The sequence below is a fragment of the Odocoileus virginianus genome, chromosome 1, assembly GCF_023699985.2.
Source record: "Odocoileus virginianus isolate 20LAN1187 ecotype Illinois chromosome 1, Ovbor_1.2, whole genome shotgun sequence".
NCBI classification, from domain to species: domain Eukaryota; kingdom Metazoa; phylum Chordata; class Mammalia; order Artiodactyla; family Cervidae; genus Odocoileus; species Odocoileus virginianus.
This window is the reverse complement of record NC_069674.1, coordinates 22,070,083-22,089,610: the sequence shown is the minus strand read 5'-3', so window position 1 is coordinate 22,089,610 and position 19,528 is coordinate 22,070,083. Positions and strand designations below refer to the sequence as shown.

General features: G+C 46.2%; 1 protein-coding gene across 1 annotated transcript in view; it reads right to left on the bottom strand.

The window, feature by feature from the left end:
* PLXNA4 (plexin A4) overlaps positions 1-19,528 on the bottom strand; it is a 472,507-nt gene that overhangs the window by 148,011 nt on the left and 304,968 nt on the right. The window contains exon 4 of the mRNA XM_070465677.1: positions 19,322-19,453. Within this exon, the coding sequence (XP_070321778.1) occupies positions 19,322-19,453 (132 nt within the window). The remainder of the gene's footprint in view (positions 1-19,321; positions 19,454-19,528) is intronic.

Below are 19,528 nucleotides of genomic sequence, written 5' to 3'. Positions count from 1 at the left end.
TACACAATCACACAAAAAGACACTGCAAGGTAACATTAAGCAATATGTAACTATTAGTATAAAGGAGTATGTCAAGGCCATATATTGTCACCCTGCTTATTTAACTTATATGCAGAGTACATCATGAGAAATGCTGGGCTGGACAAAGCACAAGTTGGAATCAAGATTGCTGGGAGAAATATCAGTAATCTCAGATATGCAGATGACACCACCCTTATGGTAGAAATCAAAGAACCAAACAGCCTCTTGATGAAAGTGAAAGAGGAGAGTGAAAAAGTTGGCTTAAAACTCAACATTCAGAAAACTAAGATCATGGCAGCTGGTCCCACCACTTCATGGCAAATAGATGGGGAAACAATAGAAACAGTGACAGACTTTATTTTGGGGGGGCTCCAAAATCACTGCAGATAGTGACTGCAGCCATGAAATTAAAAGACACTTGCTCCTTGGAAGAAGTTATGACCAACCTAGACAGAACATTAAAAAGTAGAGACATTACTTTGCCAACAAAGGTCCATCTAGTCAAGGCTATGGTTTTCCCAGTAGTCATGTGTGGATGTGAGAGTTGGACTATAAAGAAAGCTGAGTGCCAAAGAATTGATGTTTTGAACTGTGGTGTTGGAGAAAACTCTTGAGAGTCCCTTGGACAGCAAGGAGATCCAACCAGTCCATCCTGAAGGAGATCAATCCTGAATATTCATTGGAAGAACTGATGCTGAAGCTGAAATTCTAATACTTTGGCCACCTGATTCGAAGAACTGACTCATTTGAAAAGACCCTGATGCTGGGAAAGATTGAAGGTGGGAGGAGAAGGGGATGACAGAGGATGAGATGGTTGGATGGCATCACTGACTCAATGGACATGAGTTTGAGTAAGCTCCAGGAATTGGTGATGGACAGGGAAGTCTGGCGTGCTGCAGTCCATGGGGTTGCAGAGAGTCGGACACGACAGAGTGACTGAACTGAATGAACTGAACTGTGCTGTTAGCTCTAATCATTGCTGCTGTTTTATCTCTCCTGTTCTAGACGATGCTCAGGCAAAGCCCAGTCCAGGCAAAAAACAGAATACAGGGTTTTCCCTGTCTTCATCTTTGTTTTTTTCTGCACAATTTCCTGACTGTTGCTCTACCACATGAATTAGATCAAAATTAGTCATGGTTGGGGCCTCCCTAGTGGTCTAGTGGTTAAGACTCCACACTCCTAACACAGGGGCACAGGTTCAATTCCTGATCAGGGAACTAAGGTCCTGCATGCCACTTGGTGAGGCCAAAAAAAAAAAAAAAAAATTAGTCACGGACACCTGGCCCTGTTGAAGAGTTCCAAAGTTGTCTCCTACACATCTGCATGGGCTTCCGTTTGCCCCTGGCATCTCTCTCCATTGCAACCACCTTTCTCTTATTTGAATGTACAAGTGCACCCTGCTTCAGGTCTCTGCACTTGCTGTTCCCTCTGTCTAGACTGTTCTCCTCATAGATACTTGATATTCACATGTCATCTATTCAGAAAGGGCTTCCTGGGCCACCAAGCCTAAACCTGCTCCCTACTGCTAATTCCAGCTCCACTCTGCCATGTGACTCCTGTATAGCACTCAGCACTAGAAGAAATTATCTCGGTTGCTTATTGGATTACTTGCTCACTGTGTATCACCATCCCCTCTAGAATGTAAACTACAGAGATGCACAGGCATCACCTGTTTTGCTGTATCTTTCCTATTTGCCAGTTAACTACGGTCATACCCCTAGAACACTTTCTTGCCACCTTCCTTCTCATTTCTCTCTCCTTTCTTCTCTTTCTTTAACTCTCTTTATGGTCCCTCCCCATTCCAACTTGGGCTTCCCTGGTGGCTCAAAAAGTAAAGAATCCACCTGCGATGTAGGAGACCTAGGTTCAGTTCCTGGGTAAGGAAGATTCCCAAGAGAAGGGAATGGCTACTCACTCCAATATTCTTGCCTGGAGAATTCCATGGACAGAGGAGCCTGGCAGGCTGCAGTCCGTGAAGTCACAAAGAGTCAGACACTACTGAGCAACTAACATTTTCACTTTCAGTCCAACACATATCCATTGAGATAAAAATTAAGTACCTGATTACATTGGAGAAATCACTAACAACCACTTTGCAGTCTTTTCTGCATTAACTTCCTCCTTCTCAACTCTTTTTCTTGGTTCTCTGCCTGCCCTTGATGGATGTTTGCAGGAGAGACAACCAGAAAGGAGGACTTCCACTAAATTGTCTCCATGCTTTTTTTTTATGAACTGATTTAAGCTAATAGGAAAGGTTTCCTAAGAAATCTGCACCATCCTCACTAGTGCCCTTTGCCCCACTTCAATCTAGTTAGCTCTGCTATTATTATTTCTGTGGAATAGCATATATCTGGGCCATTAATTCCATGTATTTCTAGGGGAGAAGGGATTGAGAAGAAGGAAAGACTGATTACTTATCAAATAAAAGACATTTCTCCTCCTTCTAGACAGCCAGGTGGATTTTTCTGAACTCATTTCTATGCTGGAAATGTGGCAGCTGCTCCTGAAATGAGTCCTCTGTGTTGGGGTGGGCTCTGTTCTTACGGCCAGTGGGTAATAGCATTTCCTGATTTATGAATCAGCACCTGGGGGGAGGTGCTGAGCCCCTGGATGGATTCATCATGGGGAGAACAGCCGTATAAATAATCCTATCACATAAAATTACTGTTCTCATTTTGATTTTTTAAAAAAGATTCCTTTTCTGTAGGGGTGGGGTTTAGAAGATGTTAGCGGGAAAGCAGGAGAAGAATATGTTATTTGGCCCTCTTTTTTTCCTATATGACCAAAAATGTACAAAAGATATTCTCCAGAAATCGTGATTTGTACAGAAGACAGTGGGCTTCCCTGGTGGCTCAGAGAGGAAAGAATCTTCCTGTAATGCAGGAGACCCAGGTTCGATCCCTAGGTCAGGAAGATCCCCTGGAGAAGGGAATGGCTACGCTCTCCAGTACTCTTGTCTGGAGAATCCCATGGACAAAGGAGCCTGGCAGGCTATAGACCATGGGGTTGCAAAGAATCGGACATGACTGAGTGACTAACACAGACACAGACAGACGATAGAAGACAGTAACCCACATGGTTTCATTATTTGGGGAATCCTTGGAACTTGGTTAAGAGCCCGTGCCAAGGTCTTGGCCTGAGATGACATGTCGAGTATTCCAGCTCATGAGTTTTGCCTGGGCTCTGCTTGGGATATATATATATATTTTTTAATTGGTAATGAGAAGGTAATTTCATGCAGGTTTCCCCCTTCTTCCCCAAATCAGTGTGGGGATTCATCTGAAGATCCCAGATGCTCATTGAACATCTGCATAATACAAATTATCTTCTGGGCCTGCAAAGGCAAACAAGCAGGAGAGTGTCACACAGAGTTTGGGGGTGAGAATGACGGGAAGAGGAAGCAGGTTTGAAGCATGCACAAGATTTCTCTGGTGAGAGGTCATGGGGCATCCTGGATAGATGGTAAGATAGAAGCAGAGGCCCAAGGTGAGGGCGGACACCATGTAGCTGAACAGAAAACTGAGGACTGTTGGCAGTTCACGCTTTATGAAGAAGATCCTTCTCCCCAGTGAACTTGCAGGCTCCCGGAGGACGAAGACCCTGTCAGACTTCTTCTGTATCCAGCTCTCTTTTCCCCCTGACCTTGAGATGTAACATAGAGTAGGTCAGGAGAAACCACACTGTTGTCTATAAAAGGCCAGATAGTTTATACTTCAGGCATTGGCGAGGTCACATGGCCTGTCTCAATTACTCAACTTGCTGTCCTGGTAAAAGCGACCGTAGATGAGACGTCCATGAATGGGTGTGACTGGGTCCCAGTAAAACTTGATTTACAAAAGCAGTGGCCAATCAGATTTGAACTGTCACTTGCCAGTCTCTCTAGTAGGTCAATAACAAGTGCTTGTGGAATTGAGTTGAAAGGATATCATTTAATAACATGTGTCTCTCACTTTTAAGAAACGTCAAGTATGACCTGACAAAGTTAAAGAGTTATTTTCTATGCAGAGAGACTTCCATGGTACTCTTAACATGCAATCTGTTATATAAGCATATCTTAAAGGAAGCTCGCTTACATAAACCTGGAATTCCCGAATCTTTAGTAAGCAAGATGTTGCACAAACACCATCTCTTTCTGTGACACTGGGCTCAAGAGGGCAAAAATAAAAGGACAAAATCTCTCTCTTCATTTTAATGGTCTAGAGAGGAAGAGTGCCAGGAATCTGGGAGTGAGAACCAAGGGGCTGAGAGGCAGGATTCTCTGATGTGTGTGTGGTTTTGGGGAGGCAATCAGCAGAGGCTAGTGAGTGGCTCTAACCAGTGTGTTTAACCATGGGGGCTTCTGTTTATTGCTCTAATTTATTTCTTTGTTTCCATGGCAGAATAAACTCCAAATTCCAGGGGTCAACTAAGCGGCTGCCACCAGCCCATGTGTGGCCAAAAAAAAAAAAAAAAAGCAACTTGGTGCCATCAGTCAATGCCAGCTAGTTAATAATGACCACCAGCCTTCTTGCTAATGGCCCGAGGCAGGGGTCCTCAGGCATCAAAGGTTTTAGCAAAAGACTTGCAGGCAGCTGCACAGGGAGGATGGAGCATTTCTGCTGGCCACTTTCAAGGGTGTATCCACCCAGGCTCAGCTCTTTAAGAAGGTAGTAATTAGTTTTACTCCCTTTGGTGCGCACGGTGAATGCAGCAGAATCTGGGATTTGGAGAGCCATTAGATTCTTGACTCACCTCAGGTTTATGTCTGTAACTGAGAAATATCAAGATTACAAGGCATTTCAGAGGCTATGTTCAGTTCCCACAGAAAGAAAAGAAATGTTCAAGTGTCAGGGCCCCAGGCAAAAAGAGGCCACTGCAAATAAACGCTGATCAGGACTCAGCTGGCCCTGAACCACACTGTGTCTCTTGCAAACTGCAGGTGGTGAGGACAACTGCTAAACAGTCAGCTTCTAGATGGCACTGATGTCTTTCACATCTTTGTATGTTCCCAGCACGGGGACCTACACACAGGCTTACAGGGACAAATATTTCCAGACCTGTTTGTATACTGTGGTCATCTGGACAGCGTTTCCCACCTGGGGAGTGGTGGCATGCAGTGATGCTGGGAAATGCCTAGAGGAGATGTGTCCTCCAGTCTGGTGCCCTCTGGTCATGGGGGGACCTCCAGCCTCTTAGAGAGCTGTGCAAATAAATTTATTTTCCATGTGTACCTTAATACTCCTAAAGGAAATCAACCCTGAATATTCATTGGAAGGACTGATGCTGAAGCTGAAGCTCCAATACTTTGGCCACCTGATGCGAAGAGCCGACTTATTGGAAAAGACCCTGATGCTGGGAAAGACTGAAGGGGTGCCAGAGGATGAGATGGATAGATAGCATCATCGACTCAAGGCACATGAATTTGAGCAATCTCTGGGAGATAGTGGAGGTCAGGGAAGCCTGGCACGATGCAGTTCATGGGGTCACAAAAGAGTTGGACACGACTTAGTGACTGAAAGACAAAACCTTAATAAAATAACATATTGGAAAGAATGGATCTGGTGCACAAATGAGAAAACAGAGACTCAGAAGTCTAGACTCACATCAAGCCAAGCTTTGATTCCAGTTCCAGTTAGCCTTACTCTGTGTCCAATGCCTGCCTACCAGCCCACAGCTGTCACACCAAACTGTTAACAAACAGCTGTTGAAGCCAAACTGTTAGAACTGAGAAATCGCTTGACTACAAACTAGTGGAGGAGCAGATGATGTCATTAGCACGGCTTGAAATGTGAGCCAGAAGTTCAAAGCTGAAGTCAACTTACTGCCAGTGTGTGCAAGTTATTCTCATTGTCCCCTAGGCCAGCGTGTTCATTCCAATCAGGATTCCAGGACTCTCGGCAACTGATAGGCTTTACGTTGCAACCCAGGGCACACACATACAGGCACATATATAGTCTTACAGATAGCACTTATCCTTACTATGTTTGATGGACACTATTCTATTTGATTTTCCTCTATTCCATTTAAAAAAACGTTCTGGTCATGACCCTTTAAATTGATTCCGTGACCCACTAAATTGATTTCTCGACCCACTAATGTGTCATGACCAGCAGTTTGAAAACACTGGCCTGACCCCATTCCAGCTCTGCCTCCCTCCCCAGAGAGGGGAACAGGGAAGGTGGATGTGGAGAAGAGTGAGATAAGAGATTGGGATAAATAAGGAGGATGGTGGGAGGAAGGTCGAAAATAGAATAAAGGAAAGAGTGGGGATGGAATGAGACCAAGGAGGAAAGAGTGGGGACTAGAGACATGATGAGAAAAGACTGACTCCGGGCTGGCTGATTTCTGTCTATGTGATGATTCTCACCGGGCTCCCCTGGGGGCTCAGTGGTAAAGAATCTGCCTGCAGTGCAGAAGACACATGAGATGTGGGTTCAGTCCCAGGACCGGGAAGATCCCCTGGAGGAGGGCATGGCAACCCACTCCAGTATTCTTGCCTGGAGAATCCCATGGACAGAGGAGCCCGGTGGGCCGTGGTCCTTGGAGCCACAAAAAGTGAGACACGACCAAAGCAAATAAGCACAGCACACACACAATGATTCTCAAGCTCCGCGGTCATTCTGAGCATTTAGATGCAAGAATTTTCCCTAACACCTTTCACAGCATAGCCATGGTAATGCTATCTACTTATCTGATGCTCATCTGTCAGCATCATCTCAAATTCTTTACTGTTGCTCCCACAGGGAATTTTCAATCTGCTGTTCAGGGATCCTGGCCCTAGAAAGATCTAGAAGGCATTGGGCAAATTACTGAGGAATAAAGAAACTGACCACAGGGACTCCACCCACATGGATGCACCAGCTCACAGAAGACTATGAGCTTCTGAGCTGGGTCTAAACGAACAAACTCTTGGGTACAAAGGAGGTTGGTTTAAAAGGTAACAGGAAAGTGAATATCAGAGATTGAGATGAGAGCAATTTATGAAACAGCTGCAACTTTACACACTCCAATGACCAGTAGGTCTCTAAAGAGTTTTGATTGCATACCCCATAGTAAAAAACAATTTTTGAGCATGCACTTACAAAGCTCATCTATTTCTTTACAAAGAGTACTTATTAACACCATTGCATTATTACAAAATGAGGAAATAATGAAGTGAGATAAAGATAAAATACCATCTTAATTTTTATTTTCTATTATTAATGAATGATACAAACATTTTACTATCACCATGAAAATTATTACAAATAGTGGTGAGACTGATGTGTTGGGATTGCTTTCATTACTTTTGAAAATAGTTGTTTATCACTTTGTGATACGGGGTTTTGAGGTCTAGGGTCCAGTTTATTTCAATACTTTGCTTCAATGGCTGTCATAACAACAGCAAAAAGGCACTTCATGTAGACACAGAGATGCAAAAAGTACACTGCTGGCTATGCTGACTAAATCAAGATATGTATATATCTTTTCAGTTTCATGAACCAATTATATGAAGATTCTTATTGAAATTCAGCTAATAGATTTCCATCTTTTCTGATGTCAATCAACTGTTCTTTTAACTAATAGGAAGATGCTAAATTTTTATATTTTTTAACAAATGGGTTAAAACTCTCAGAAACTACTTAGAAGGTTTTTAAGCAAGTAGAAGATTCTATTTTCAAGTTTTTAAAGCATTGAGATATGAGTTTTTAAAGTGTCATATTTCCTCATTATCAAATCATATAAAGGTGAAAATATTTCCAAACATCTTTTTTCTCTTCCCAAATGGTCTCTCCTTACCCTAAATGCTTTCTAAAAGTAGTTACTTTCTAAATCATTGTTAACACATTGCTTTTACATTAAGGGGGCAGATGAACTCTTTACGTTTTCAAAGTTATCAGCAAAGTGGCATAGTTCTGACAGCTGCTTGTCAGAACTGAAAAGGTCAGCAAATGTAGAACATTTTGATTCTTTTAAAAGAAAACTCTTTACATTTCCATAACCAGAAAACCTCTATGTTGTACAAAATAAATTTTCATGCTCACTCTCAGCTCATCGCAAAATACTGTGGGTTCTATTTAAAGGATTTTTTAAAAACAATATTGACAGTATCAGTTGCACGTACAAATTTTCTGTCATATATATGAAACTGAATCAGTCAGTAAGACTGCCAGTGTCTACCACTGGGAGAGGTAGGCCCCTCCACATACCTCCATGCCTTCTAGACACATAAATGGCTGATGTATAGACCAAGTCAGGAAAATGGCACACAGTATTCACTGTATATTAAAAGAGCAAAGCCTAATTTCCTATTTTAAATAGAAAAATAAATAGATGTTCTAATCGTTTCTTCCCTTGCACCATCTGATCCTTCTTAGCACCATTTAGCATCAAAGTATACTTTAAGACCACTACAATAAAGAGAAAAAAAGTGTACCACATATTAAAAGTTTGGTCTTTGGTGTTTTGGAGCAAGCATTAGTTGCTCAGTTGTGTCCAATTCTGTGATCCTATGGACTGTAGCCCACTGGGCTCCTCTGTCCATGGAATTCTCCAGGCAAGAATACTGGAGTGGGTAGCCATTCCCTTCTCCAAGAGCTCTTCCTGTCACAGGGATCAAACCCTGGTCTCTTGCATTGCTGGCAGATTCTTTACCATCTGAGCCACCAGGGAATTGTCTCCTCTAAATCATTGTGAATTGAGGAATATCAGGTTATCAGCATTATTGAATTATTGAAGATAGACTAATAAAGATCTGAGAACAATGGCTCCTGCATTAGGAACCATCTGAAAAGATGCAAAGTGATATAATCTATGAATCTCAGGTGAGAACAGTATACATCTGAATGGTGATAGTAGGCAAGAGGCAGAACGTTAATAATTTTAATAAAATTGGTGACTTTCAGAGAACAATGAACTGAGGATTAAGGGTGGGCTAAGTTCAGAGTTGAAGAGGGCAGAAGGAACCTAGGATGGAGGAGAGATGGTCCTGGGAGCACTTATGAGCAGAGAGAGCCTAGGGGATGGTGGGGGGGTGGGGGGTGGTGGTCAGTAAACTGGAAGGAGAGAATCTTAGCCCCAAAGTCTGGCTGTGACTTTAAGGCAAAGATCAAAGAACCCTCCTTTCCCAAACTCAGAGGAGTAATGACCAAGAATCCAGTCTGTGCCTACGAATGAAACAGTGCAGAAGATGAGACCAGTTCCAGGCCTAGAGCCAGGCAAACAGCTTGAGAGAAACCTGGAAAGGCTGGGAAGAGATAAAAATGAAGTCTTTCCCCGTGAAAGTTCTACCCTGAGTGCTCGTAGTAAGGTGAATTTTGTGGTCAAAGGAGTCTGGGAGACAGGACCTCCTAAATTTGCCAGCGCTCCCCTAGCTTGGAGATTTAGCACACTGATGCTCTAAGAAATGCTACGGTCAAGATATCTGCTTACTCACTGCTGTTTAGCTATCAAGTTGTGTCCATCTCTTTTGTGATGTCATGGATTGTATAGCCCACCAGGCTCCTCTGTCCATGGGATTTCCCAGGCAAGAATACTCCAAATGCATTAGACCAAAGAAGGCTTGTTTTTATTTTTTAATATCCTGCAAAACTTTGGCTCTGAGGATGAAATTTGGGGAGCTCTGGACTAGCGGATGTTTAAAGGGGCGCCGAGGCAAGGGACAAGCGGGAGAAGCTGTGTATGTGTCACAGTCCACGTGTGTACTGCCAGTCTCCTGAGACTTTCTTGTCTTAATGAGAGTGAACGTTTATCGCCAAGTCATGTGGACTCAAGGAGGCTGCAGGGAAGTAGGATTTCCCTTGAGGGGTCTCTCCTCCTACGCTGAAGGACCCGCAGATGTGAGTGATGACCCCCTTCCAAGGTGACATCTCAAGGAAGTGAGATGTGCACAAATGGCCCACTAGTGTAGCCTCAGTGCCTTGGCTCGGGCTCGGAGCCAGAGCTGACATGGGAAGTGTGGTCCATGGAGGCTGCCTTGGTTTGCTCGCTGCCATTTTAGGCACCAAAAAAAACGGGCCTCACAGGTCTTGGAGAAGACAAGAGTGAGTGTATGAATGAGGGAAGTAAAAATATTATAGGTGGAACTTATTTCAATAAAATATAGGCACCCTTCTAATAGAAAATATTAATAATAAAGATGGAAGCTAAGAGTTGTTGAGCCCTTGTTAAGTGGCAGGCCCTGCACAAAGAGTTAAATATATTATTTAATTTATTCACTGTAACCATTCAGTCAGTGGGCACTAGACCATCCCTGTGTTACTGCTGAGAAAAATGAAATACTCAGAGGTTAAATAGTTTGCTCAAAGTCATATAGGTAGAAAGTGGCAGAGCCAAGACCAGAAATCAGGACTGGTGGTTCTGGCTCATGCTGTGGACACCCTCAAGTCACCCAGAAGATATTATAACGCCTTCCACCCCAGCACGGAACCCTTTCTGAGGATGATATACCTATTTCTCTATTTCATTGTTTTGCACAACTTTCTTTAAATATCCTGACAGTCTTTTCCTCAACCAACATACATTCCCTTGAAATGATTGCATCGTCTCTGAGTCAGTTTCAAATTCATGTCTCCATTGTCTCCATGTAATACTTGAAAGGCAATTACAAGACAGATCAGATATAATTCTACTATTTGTAATTTCTACTTTTATACCTATATTGTGTTTAGCAAAGTCATGTGATGCCACTAATGCCAACGAGTCCTCTTGAACAATGGCACAAATTAACACGCATCTATTTACTTTCGAAAACTTCTCATCAATATTCAAACTGAGCACACAACTCACTTAAGGATCCAGTATTTCTCTTTTTCTGCAGAACTTCAAGCACAACTCAGATCAGTTCTCATTGAACTTAACCACTTCCATTCAGATGCCATCCATGGAGGAAGGGGAGAGGGGTGGGGTTGTGGGGGGTGGTTTCCATCTGCACCCACCCTGGGTTAGGGGATGGGGGTGCCTGTGGAGTTGAGGCTTATCTTGGGACACATACCCTAAACTCTGTCTCCAGATGGGAGTCCTTGCGATACCTACCTAAGCTGCAAGGAGAGTGTGCCCTTCAGGCTAACATCGTCTCTCCAGGACCCCAAATGCACAGGGCTTCCCAGGTGGTGCTAGTGGTAAAGAACTCATGGGCCAACGCAAGAGACATAAGAGGTGCAGGTTTGATCCCTGTGTTAGGAAGATCCCCTGGAGGAGGGCATAAGCGACTTAGCATACACACTGTGCTTCTAGGGTAACCCCAGCAGTTGGACCCCTTTCTTTTCAACACCCTGTAGGCTGGAGTTTGCATCCATGTCACTCCCACAACGCTTCCAGAACATACTTTACTCTGCTTTTCTCTATTCTGCACAGTGCCTGGCCCTGCACTGGGCATACAGTAGGCACTCAGTAAACACACATGGGGAGATTCCTGAAAGGTGGCAGAGACGCAGCCCCTGGCCCTGTCTGCCCATGCTGTGGAGTCTCCGCACGTGCTGCTGAGTGGGATATTATAGGTCGTTGCCTTTACAACACCACTTCAAGTGCCCTGAAATAATGGGGACCCTGGCACCGAGTGGTGAGAGGATCTGATTGTCAGACCAAGTGCTGGAGACAGATGCTGAGCGGAGTTCAGGATCAGAGGGCTGCCAGACGTTCCCCTGATCACTTGGCCCTCGGGTTTCCTGTCTTTCCTCCCACTCCGCCCCCTCTCTGCCCACCCCTGCCCTCCCTTTAGTACTAGCTCTTCTTTAGTTCGGGGCACAGAGAAGAAGAACAAACCATTTTCCTGTCTGCCCTAGAGGTCCTGACAGGTGAGGAGCCAGAAACTATTCAGATGCCCAGTCTGTGATGACCTCAAGTCCTGTGGGGCTGGACTCAAACTAAATGCCTTCCCCAGGGCTTCCCCAGTGGCGCTAGTGGTAAAGAACCTGCCTGCCAATGCAGGAGACATAAGAGACCAGGGTTCAATCCCTGGGTCAGGAAGACCCTCTGGAGGAGGAAATGACCACCCACTCCAGTATTCTTGCCTGGAGAATCCCATGGACAGAGGAGCCTGGTAGGTTTCAGTCCATGGGGTCACAAAGAGTCATATACAGCTGAAATGACTTAGCATGCATGTACAAGCAGAAGCACAGTTATGAAGATAACCCCGCCAAGCCCTTTGAAGGGATGCAGCTCTATCTGATTGGGATGGGGAACCCCAGGCCCCCAGCCCTCAGTCTCCTGGTGCTAACAGATGTGAAGGGGGTGGTGCTCAGGCTTTTCTGGGGGATTCTAAACGGGGATTGTTGGGGGGGGGGGCAGGCTGGTGGCTGAAGGTGAACTAGCTTTTAGCCACCAAAGGTTAAGTGGTTCGTCTGGGTGTTCCTAAGAGTGTTAGTAATAATAGTAATGACAATAGTGATACCACCCACGCCCAACACTTTACATGTAATACCTTTAGTCCTAAAAGCCCTGAAAGCTGGTTATTATCATTTGTGCTTTCTACATGAAGACACTGAAGCACAAACTCTGCTTGAGTGACTTGCTCCGGGGAGCAGAGCAGATGAACTCTGAGGGTCAGGGTGAAGCCCCATCTACATGGCCTATTCCTTATTGTTCCAGGGTCTCCATGCTGCACACATTTCTGTCTGCCAGTCACCCCCATGGTCATCTAACAGATGCCAGGCCACTGTCATTCTCTTCCTCTTATGGAGGCTGCTGAATTCGACCCTATTCAGAAGTTAGAGGGTTTTACACTTTTTATGAGTGTCCCTCTCTGATGCAAGTCTGTTGGAAAAGGAATGTGGGGTTAGAGCGCTTTGCTACCCACTCCCCTTATGTGGTATCCTGGCTATGTCTAGAGCTCTGTGTACTCCCAGGATGTTCTAAAATAGAAGGGGGCTTTTGTCCCAGTGTGCACTGGAGTGGGAGAATAAACCAAGGGCCCTTCTTCATGGGGCAGTGGGGTGGTTCTGAGTTCTTTAATTTTATTTGTTTATTTATTTGGCTGCACTGGGTCTTAGTTGCAGCATGTGACATCTTTAGTTGTGGCATGTGGGATCTAGTTCCCCGACCAGGGATCGAACCCAAGGCTCTTGCATCGGGAGTGCAAAGTCTTAGCCACTGGACCATCAGAGAAGTCCTGGTTCTGAGTTCTTATCATCACCCGCAGCATCCCAATCAGCTCACCCCACCCCAGCAAGCCTTTTCGATTTCTAAAGCTTGTTTTGGTGGCCAAGGATTGGGATACAGAACTGTCCTGCTGGGAAGACTAGGAGATGAAGAGGACTCTCGGCCCCTTCAAGAGCTCCACGGTCCTCGTTGGAAGGGGGGCCTGAAGCAGACCTTGCAGGACGAGCTGAGCTGCCTTCTAACTTGGCTCCTCTGCCAACCTGCTGTGTGACTCTAAACAAGCCATTTACCTCCCTGGGCTTCAGTCAGCTCATGAATCATAGCGGGAAAAGCAGCAGGAGAGAGTTGAACCTGAGAAGCCTTGAAGGCTTTTCCAGTCCTAAGGTTTTATGGTGCTATGGAGAATTCAGCTGCCAGCACCAGAGTGTCGAACCTGGAACAGGAAGCCATCTCCCCTGCCCAGGTCCCTCCCAGGGAGTGGTTCTGCCATGTTTTCAAAATTAATCAATCAATTGATTTGGGGCTGATTTTGGGTTTTTGTTGGTGTGTGCACGCTTTCTCTAGTTGCCATGAGCTGGGGCGACTCTCCTGTTGCAGTGCATGGGCTTGTCATCATGATGGCTTCTCTTATGGCTGAACATGGGCTCTAGGGCGGGAGGGCTTCAGTAGCTGTGGTGCACGGGCTTAGTTTTCCTGCAGCATGTGGGATCTTCCTAGGCCAGGGACTGAACCCATAGCTTCTGCATTAGCAGGAGAACTCTTAACCCCTGGACCACCAGGGAAGTTCAGGTTCTGCCTTTGTTAGAAGGAAGGGAGAAGTAGAACATCTCAGTCATTACGCACAGGATGCTTTGGGAATTGCTCCAGACAAGTGGGAGGGCTTCCACCTGAGTGAAATTGGGGGAAACAAGGCAACAGCTCTTCTCTTTTTGCAAATGCCTGCAGTGGCTCACGGGCTGTCGCTTTGCTCTCAGGCCTGCACTTCAAGCCCCCTCTCCCAGGAGCTATCGGGAATAGCCCTGTCTGGGTACCGGGAGCAAATGTCCAAATGGCCTTGTCAGAGTGTCAGCCATCCAAATGCAAACTGGAGCGGACAGCTCGGCCCTGCAGGGGCGGGAGGAATAACACGTGCCTGGGGACCCAGCACCAAGGGAGGGAAATCATTCTTACAGGAACCATCACCTTGGACCCCAGGACTGCACTTGTATGAGACCAAGGTCCATGGACCTCTGAGCTTGTCAGACTCCATGTCGGCTAGTCTCAGAACATCCCGGGAGGCAGGTGGGGGCAGGGAGGGACACTGAGGCACAGAGGGGCAATAATGGTCTGCTTATTACACAGAGGGTCCTCGGCAGAAGCGCCACCCAGAGAGGGTGCAAGTCCCAAGGGGCGTGAGCCTGTCTTGAACCCCAGTATCACCTTCCCCTGAACTGAGCTTCCTTCTGAAACTCACAACATGGTACAAATCATTTACAAAGCATCCTTTCCCCAAACCCCTCTCTCCCACCATGCATTCTTCACCATCTCTCAGTTTCACAATCCCAGGCAAAGAGCTCGAACAGAAATATAGAAAACACAGACGAGGAGAGGGGTCCTCCACAGGCCCCTTCACTTTGATGTCCTTGCTCTCTGGGAAGCCTTCTCTGATCACTGTGTTTTAAAAATTTCAAGCCGTTCACCCTGACCAGTCCTCCCGAATGATGGCATGTGTTACCTGATCATCTACTATAGGACTTTTTAGCAGGTTGATTCTTCTTGACTGTTCCCTCTTGCTGAAACCACAAGCTCCTAAAGTCAAGGATATTTATGCTTCTTCACTTTTAAATCCCCAGTGCTTGAGCTCATGTTCAGCACATAGTAGTTGCCTAGTTGAGTGAATCTGTTGAGTGAACGAATGAATCAGGCCTGGGTGATCCATTACAAAGCGAGATGGCCTTCGCTGCTTCCCTACTGGATTATGATGGAGCCAAGTGGACCAGATTATGATGGGCCCCTGCCTGACCCTGCTTTCCTAGGTAACTCCAACCACAGGTGGACCCACCTCCTCCGCTCCTGCAGGCATCCGTATCCTGGCTCACAGCTAGGACTAGAGTGCCACTGGCTTAAGAGAGGGACAGGCTGTGATGTCCCCAGGCACCTGAAGCTGACCCACTGTCAACAGGAGTCAGTAAAACAAAGAGCTCCGAAAGAGACAGCTTTGGCCCAAACACAACTGAAAGTATATCTCATGAGCAGAAACATGTGTCCAAGGCCCCTGGCTCTCAGGCAGGGGAGAGGTGGAGTGTGGCTGGCAGGGAAGCTGAAATTTACTGAGAAATCTGCCACTTGCTCTGAGGCTATCAAAGAAGACACTTGCCTGGTGGGGGTAATAGCTGCTTCTCCTCCCCGTAGGGGGTCGCTCCGGGGTGCCTGAGGACAGCCACCACTCTGCCACCTCATCTCTTCATGCGTCTGCCTCACTGACACTCCTTCTCACTTCCCTCCCACCAGTTTGGCAGGTTTTTATCGCACTGGTTTCAGTGTATATAGATGTTCCCTGGGGAGTGCAGCAGTCGCAGCAAATATACCATATACATTCACACAGACTGATGGAGACACATAGAGTCAGACACAGGGGAAGGTGTGTGTAGGCACACACACACACACACACCCTAGGGAGATACCCAGAGTCATGCAGAAGAAAGGAAAGAGACAGAAACACAATATAGCACAGCAAGAGACAGGCAGACCTTGACAAAATGACGCTGATACCTAGCAGGGAGCACTCAACCACTCCCAAGAAAGTGTCCATGGAAGGCAGCCCCTGCTGGACGAGAAATAAAGGGGAACTCATATATCCACAACAACAGAAACAAGAGCTGGCTACGGAATTATTCAGCTTGCAAATAATTGTAATAGTAGCACCATTACTCTCTTCATTCGGGAAGTTCCAAAGATTGTGATAATTCTGTACCATAAATAGGGTGGAGACCAGGTATGTTTTTCTTATTTTAAATCACAATATCACAGTTAGGAATATTACATATGACTAGCACATGAGATGTATGATATTATTATTTAAGAGATAAAGTAGGCTATTTAAGTTTAATCAGCAAGTTTATATAAGGGAAAACACAAAGAAAAAAATAGTTCAGAACAGGGCAAAAGTCATGGCAGTGATAAACAGGGGACTGAAGTTTGGGGGGGTGGTGTTTCCTTTATCCAAAGTGTAGTCTTTTTATTATCTAAGTTCAAACTTTGGAATTAAAATAAGCAATAAATCATTTGTATCAGTCCTTCTCTTTTCTAACTCTGGCTCAGTGAAGACGCTGGGGGTTCATTCATTCATTCATCAGAATAACTATAAAAGCTTTAAAGTCGAGGTTTAGACAGATGAAGAAGACAAAGAACTGTCCTCCATCTGCTGACAGTCTGGTAGGAGGGAAAAATCAAAGTCATCACGTGGAGCTATGTTCCTTCTATGCCTATTTTCTGGAAGTTCTTATTTTTTTAAAATCATAAATGGATATTGAATTTTGTCCAAAACTTTCTCTGCATCTATTGAGATGATCATATGGCTTTAGCTTTCAATTCGTTAAAGTAATTATCCTTCAATTAAAAATAGATAAATAAGAAAGTCATCATGGCTCAGTCAGAGAAGAACTACCATAGAGGTGTAAACCCCGGGTCGGGAACAGCTCAGTGGGGAAGGTGGCAGCAGAGATAAGCTTTAAGGACAAGAACATATCAGCCAGATGAGAAACTGCAGCACGTTTCAGGCATAGCCGGCATCAGTGTCATCAGCCCATACCCTTAGCCTATAGTCCTGGCCTGCAAAGTGTTCTAATCCTTCATGACTCACTCACTTGATGCCCTGGGGCCTCTATATCTCCAGATGCATTTACTAGGCTGCTCCTGTCCCGTCAGAGCCACAGGTTGTGGGTTCTTGATTTGCTCTCCACTAGGACTGGATCCCTGCTCAGGGGCCTGGCTAGACCTTGCCCTGTGCTCCACCCTTCACAGGTCACCCAGAACCTTGATGCCCGACTCCACACGCAGCCAGGTCCACACACTCCTGGTGCAATGTCCTAAGAATAAGAGCCTCTACTGATCCAGTCCTTACTCTGTGCCAGGCTTGATTCATGCTGCTTACATGCATTACATCATTTGATCCATGGAACCACACTACTGGATTTTATCATTACCTCCATGTGCCAGCTGAGAACAAGGAGAGCTTACAAAGCTTAACAGCTCCTGAGATCACAGTTAGCAAATGGCAGGACCACGGTTTATGATCAGATATCCTGACAACAAGGCCTGGTTATTTACCCGTCTTGCTACCTTACCACTCCCCACCGAGAATCTGCAACCCCAGTGGATTGTTGGCCCAGATATCCGGGCCTTGGAGCTGTGATTTGGGTGGCAGCCACCCCTTCTCTGTGAGAAGCAGCGCCATGATGGATGAAGGCCGTGACTCCATCTACTCCTGCCTTCTTTCCAAAGTGCCCATAATCTAGCGCTCCCAGCAGGCCTTGCGGGTCAAGCATGAATGGGTGCTGAACACTAACTGTGCCCTCAGGGAAGTAGGACAGCTGAGGTCCAGAAGCTCAAATCCCAAGGCACCTATCAGAGGGGGCTCCATACAGCTTTTGTATTTTCTTCTTTGGAAGTCTTTAAGTCTCAGGTTCAGAAACCCTGGCTTTCAGGTCATGTAAGAAATCCTGAAGCATTCAATCCTTGTGGACATATAGGGTCTTCTCTCAAGAATTCATTCCACCAAGGAAAGCTACCTCCTCTCAGCATCCAGGGCCTTGGAGGTATGCAGGGAGGGAGAGTGAGGCCCCACCAGAAGGGAATAAGGAATGAAAGCAAAGGAGCAGTTTCATACGGGTCCTGACTCCTGGGATAAAAGGCTCCTCTCTCAGCCCCACCTCAGGCCATTCCCCGGCCATGGCAGCCTCAACCAGGACATCACAATGAGTCCCAGTGTGGCTGAATGGGGGGATCCCACACCCCGAGAAGATGTCATTGAGCTCTGGGGGAGGGTGGAGCTGCTGTGGGCTCCCAAGGCATAATGCACAAGCCTTGTGGGTGGCATAATGTGGTATTTATCTCCCCCACTATGCAGAGAGGGGACAATCCAGACTCTGTCAGATCCTCTGGGGAGTCCAGGCCTCGCTAATGAAGATGAATAAGACAGGGAATCTGCCTTGGCCGCTCAGAGCTAATGTATACACATTCATGGACTGGGAGGACAGCTCCCACGTTGACCCATCCTCCCGAGAGGCGATGGAGGAATGGCAGTGCAAAGCCACGCTTGGGGTGGGGCGTTTCTTGCCGGGTGGAACACTCTGTGAATTAGGGTACCACAGCACATACCCTTAATTGAACCAGATTTCCAAAGCAAAATTGATTCCTCCACCTGCAAACTTCTGAGTCCTGGCCTAAGTTCAGGGACCCCTGAAGAATTGAGTTCGCAGCTGAGTTCCAGAAGTAACTCCAGCTTTGCCACTTCCTACTCCACATCAGCTAATAGCCATCCCCACACCGCATTTGTTCTGCCTGGCATGGCTTCATGGAATTTGCTGGAGGTTCCATGTTAGAGTTCTTGCTGATGTTGTCCAGCCACCCAGTCATGTCTGACTCTTTGCGACCACATGGACTGCAGCATGCCAGGCCTCCCTGTCCCTCACCATCTCCCAGAGTTTGCCCAGGTTGATGTCTATTGCATTGGTGATGCCATGCATCTTATCACACAAAGGCTCAGGACATGCCACAGCATCTCATTTCACACACATAGACCTCGTTTTCAGAATCTCCATCCATCTGACTCTTTCATAATCTGCCTGCAACTATTTGGGGGGGAGAGGTGACAAATCCTTGCCCACCAGAGACCTCCAGGGTCCATGAAGGTGACCTTGGTAGGAGATTATACAGTATGTAGGAAAATCTAGACCAGAAACTTGAGCATCCATACCGCGTTTCTTCAAAAGAGGGCAAGTGTTGGCCCTGCCCCTACACACACCATCACTCTGAAGTCAGTGGATTTGTCTTTGACTTACAGATATTTTGATATTTGAACAGTTTCATTCCCTGTTTCAGGTGCACTCAGCCTCCGGCCCCAGGCAGCAGAACAGAAAGGATACGCACTGAGCCCAATAAATCAAACCCCCTCTCTGCAGCCAGCCTCCTGTAGGTTTCCACGGAGCCACAGGCTAGTCTTTAGTGGCAAGATGAATGTCTGGCAGAGCGCTGAGAGCCTTACCTGCCTTTCCGACATGATGTAGAGCTGCTCGCGGTCCTTGGAGAAGGCCATGTCCCGGAGCACAGGGCCGGGCTCCACCACCTGCACAGTTTCATACTGGAGGGCGTTGCCCCTGGGCCCGTCTACCCGGATCTGTGGACAAGAGGAAGAAGAGAGTTCAGATGTGAGTTCAGATCCTGAGCCGCCCGTGGTCCAGCCTCAGCCGGG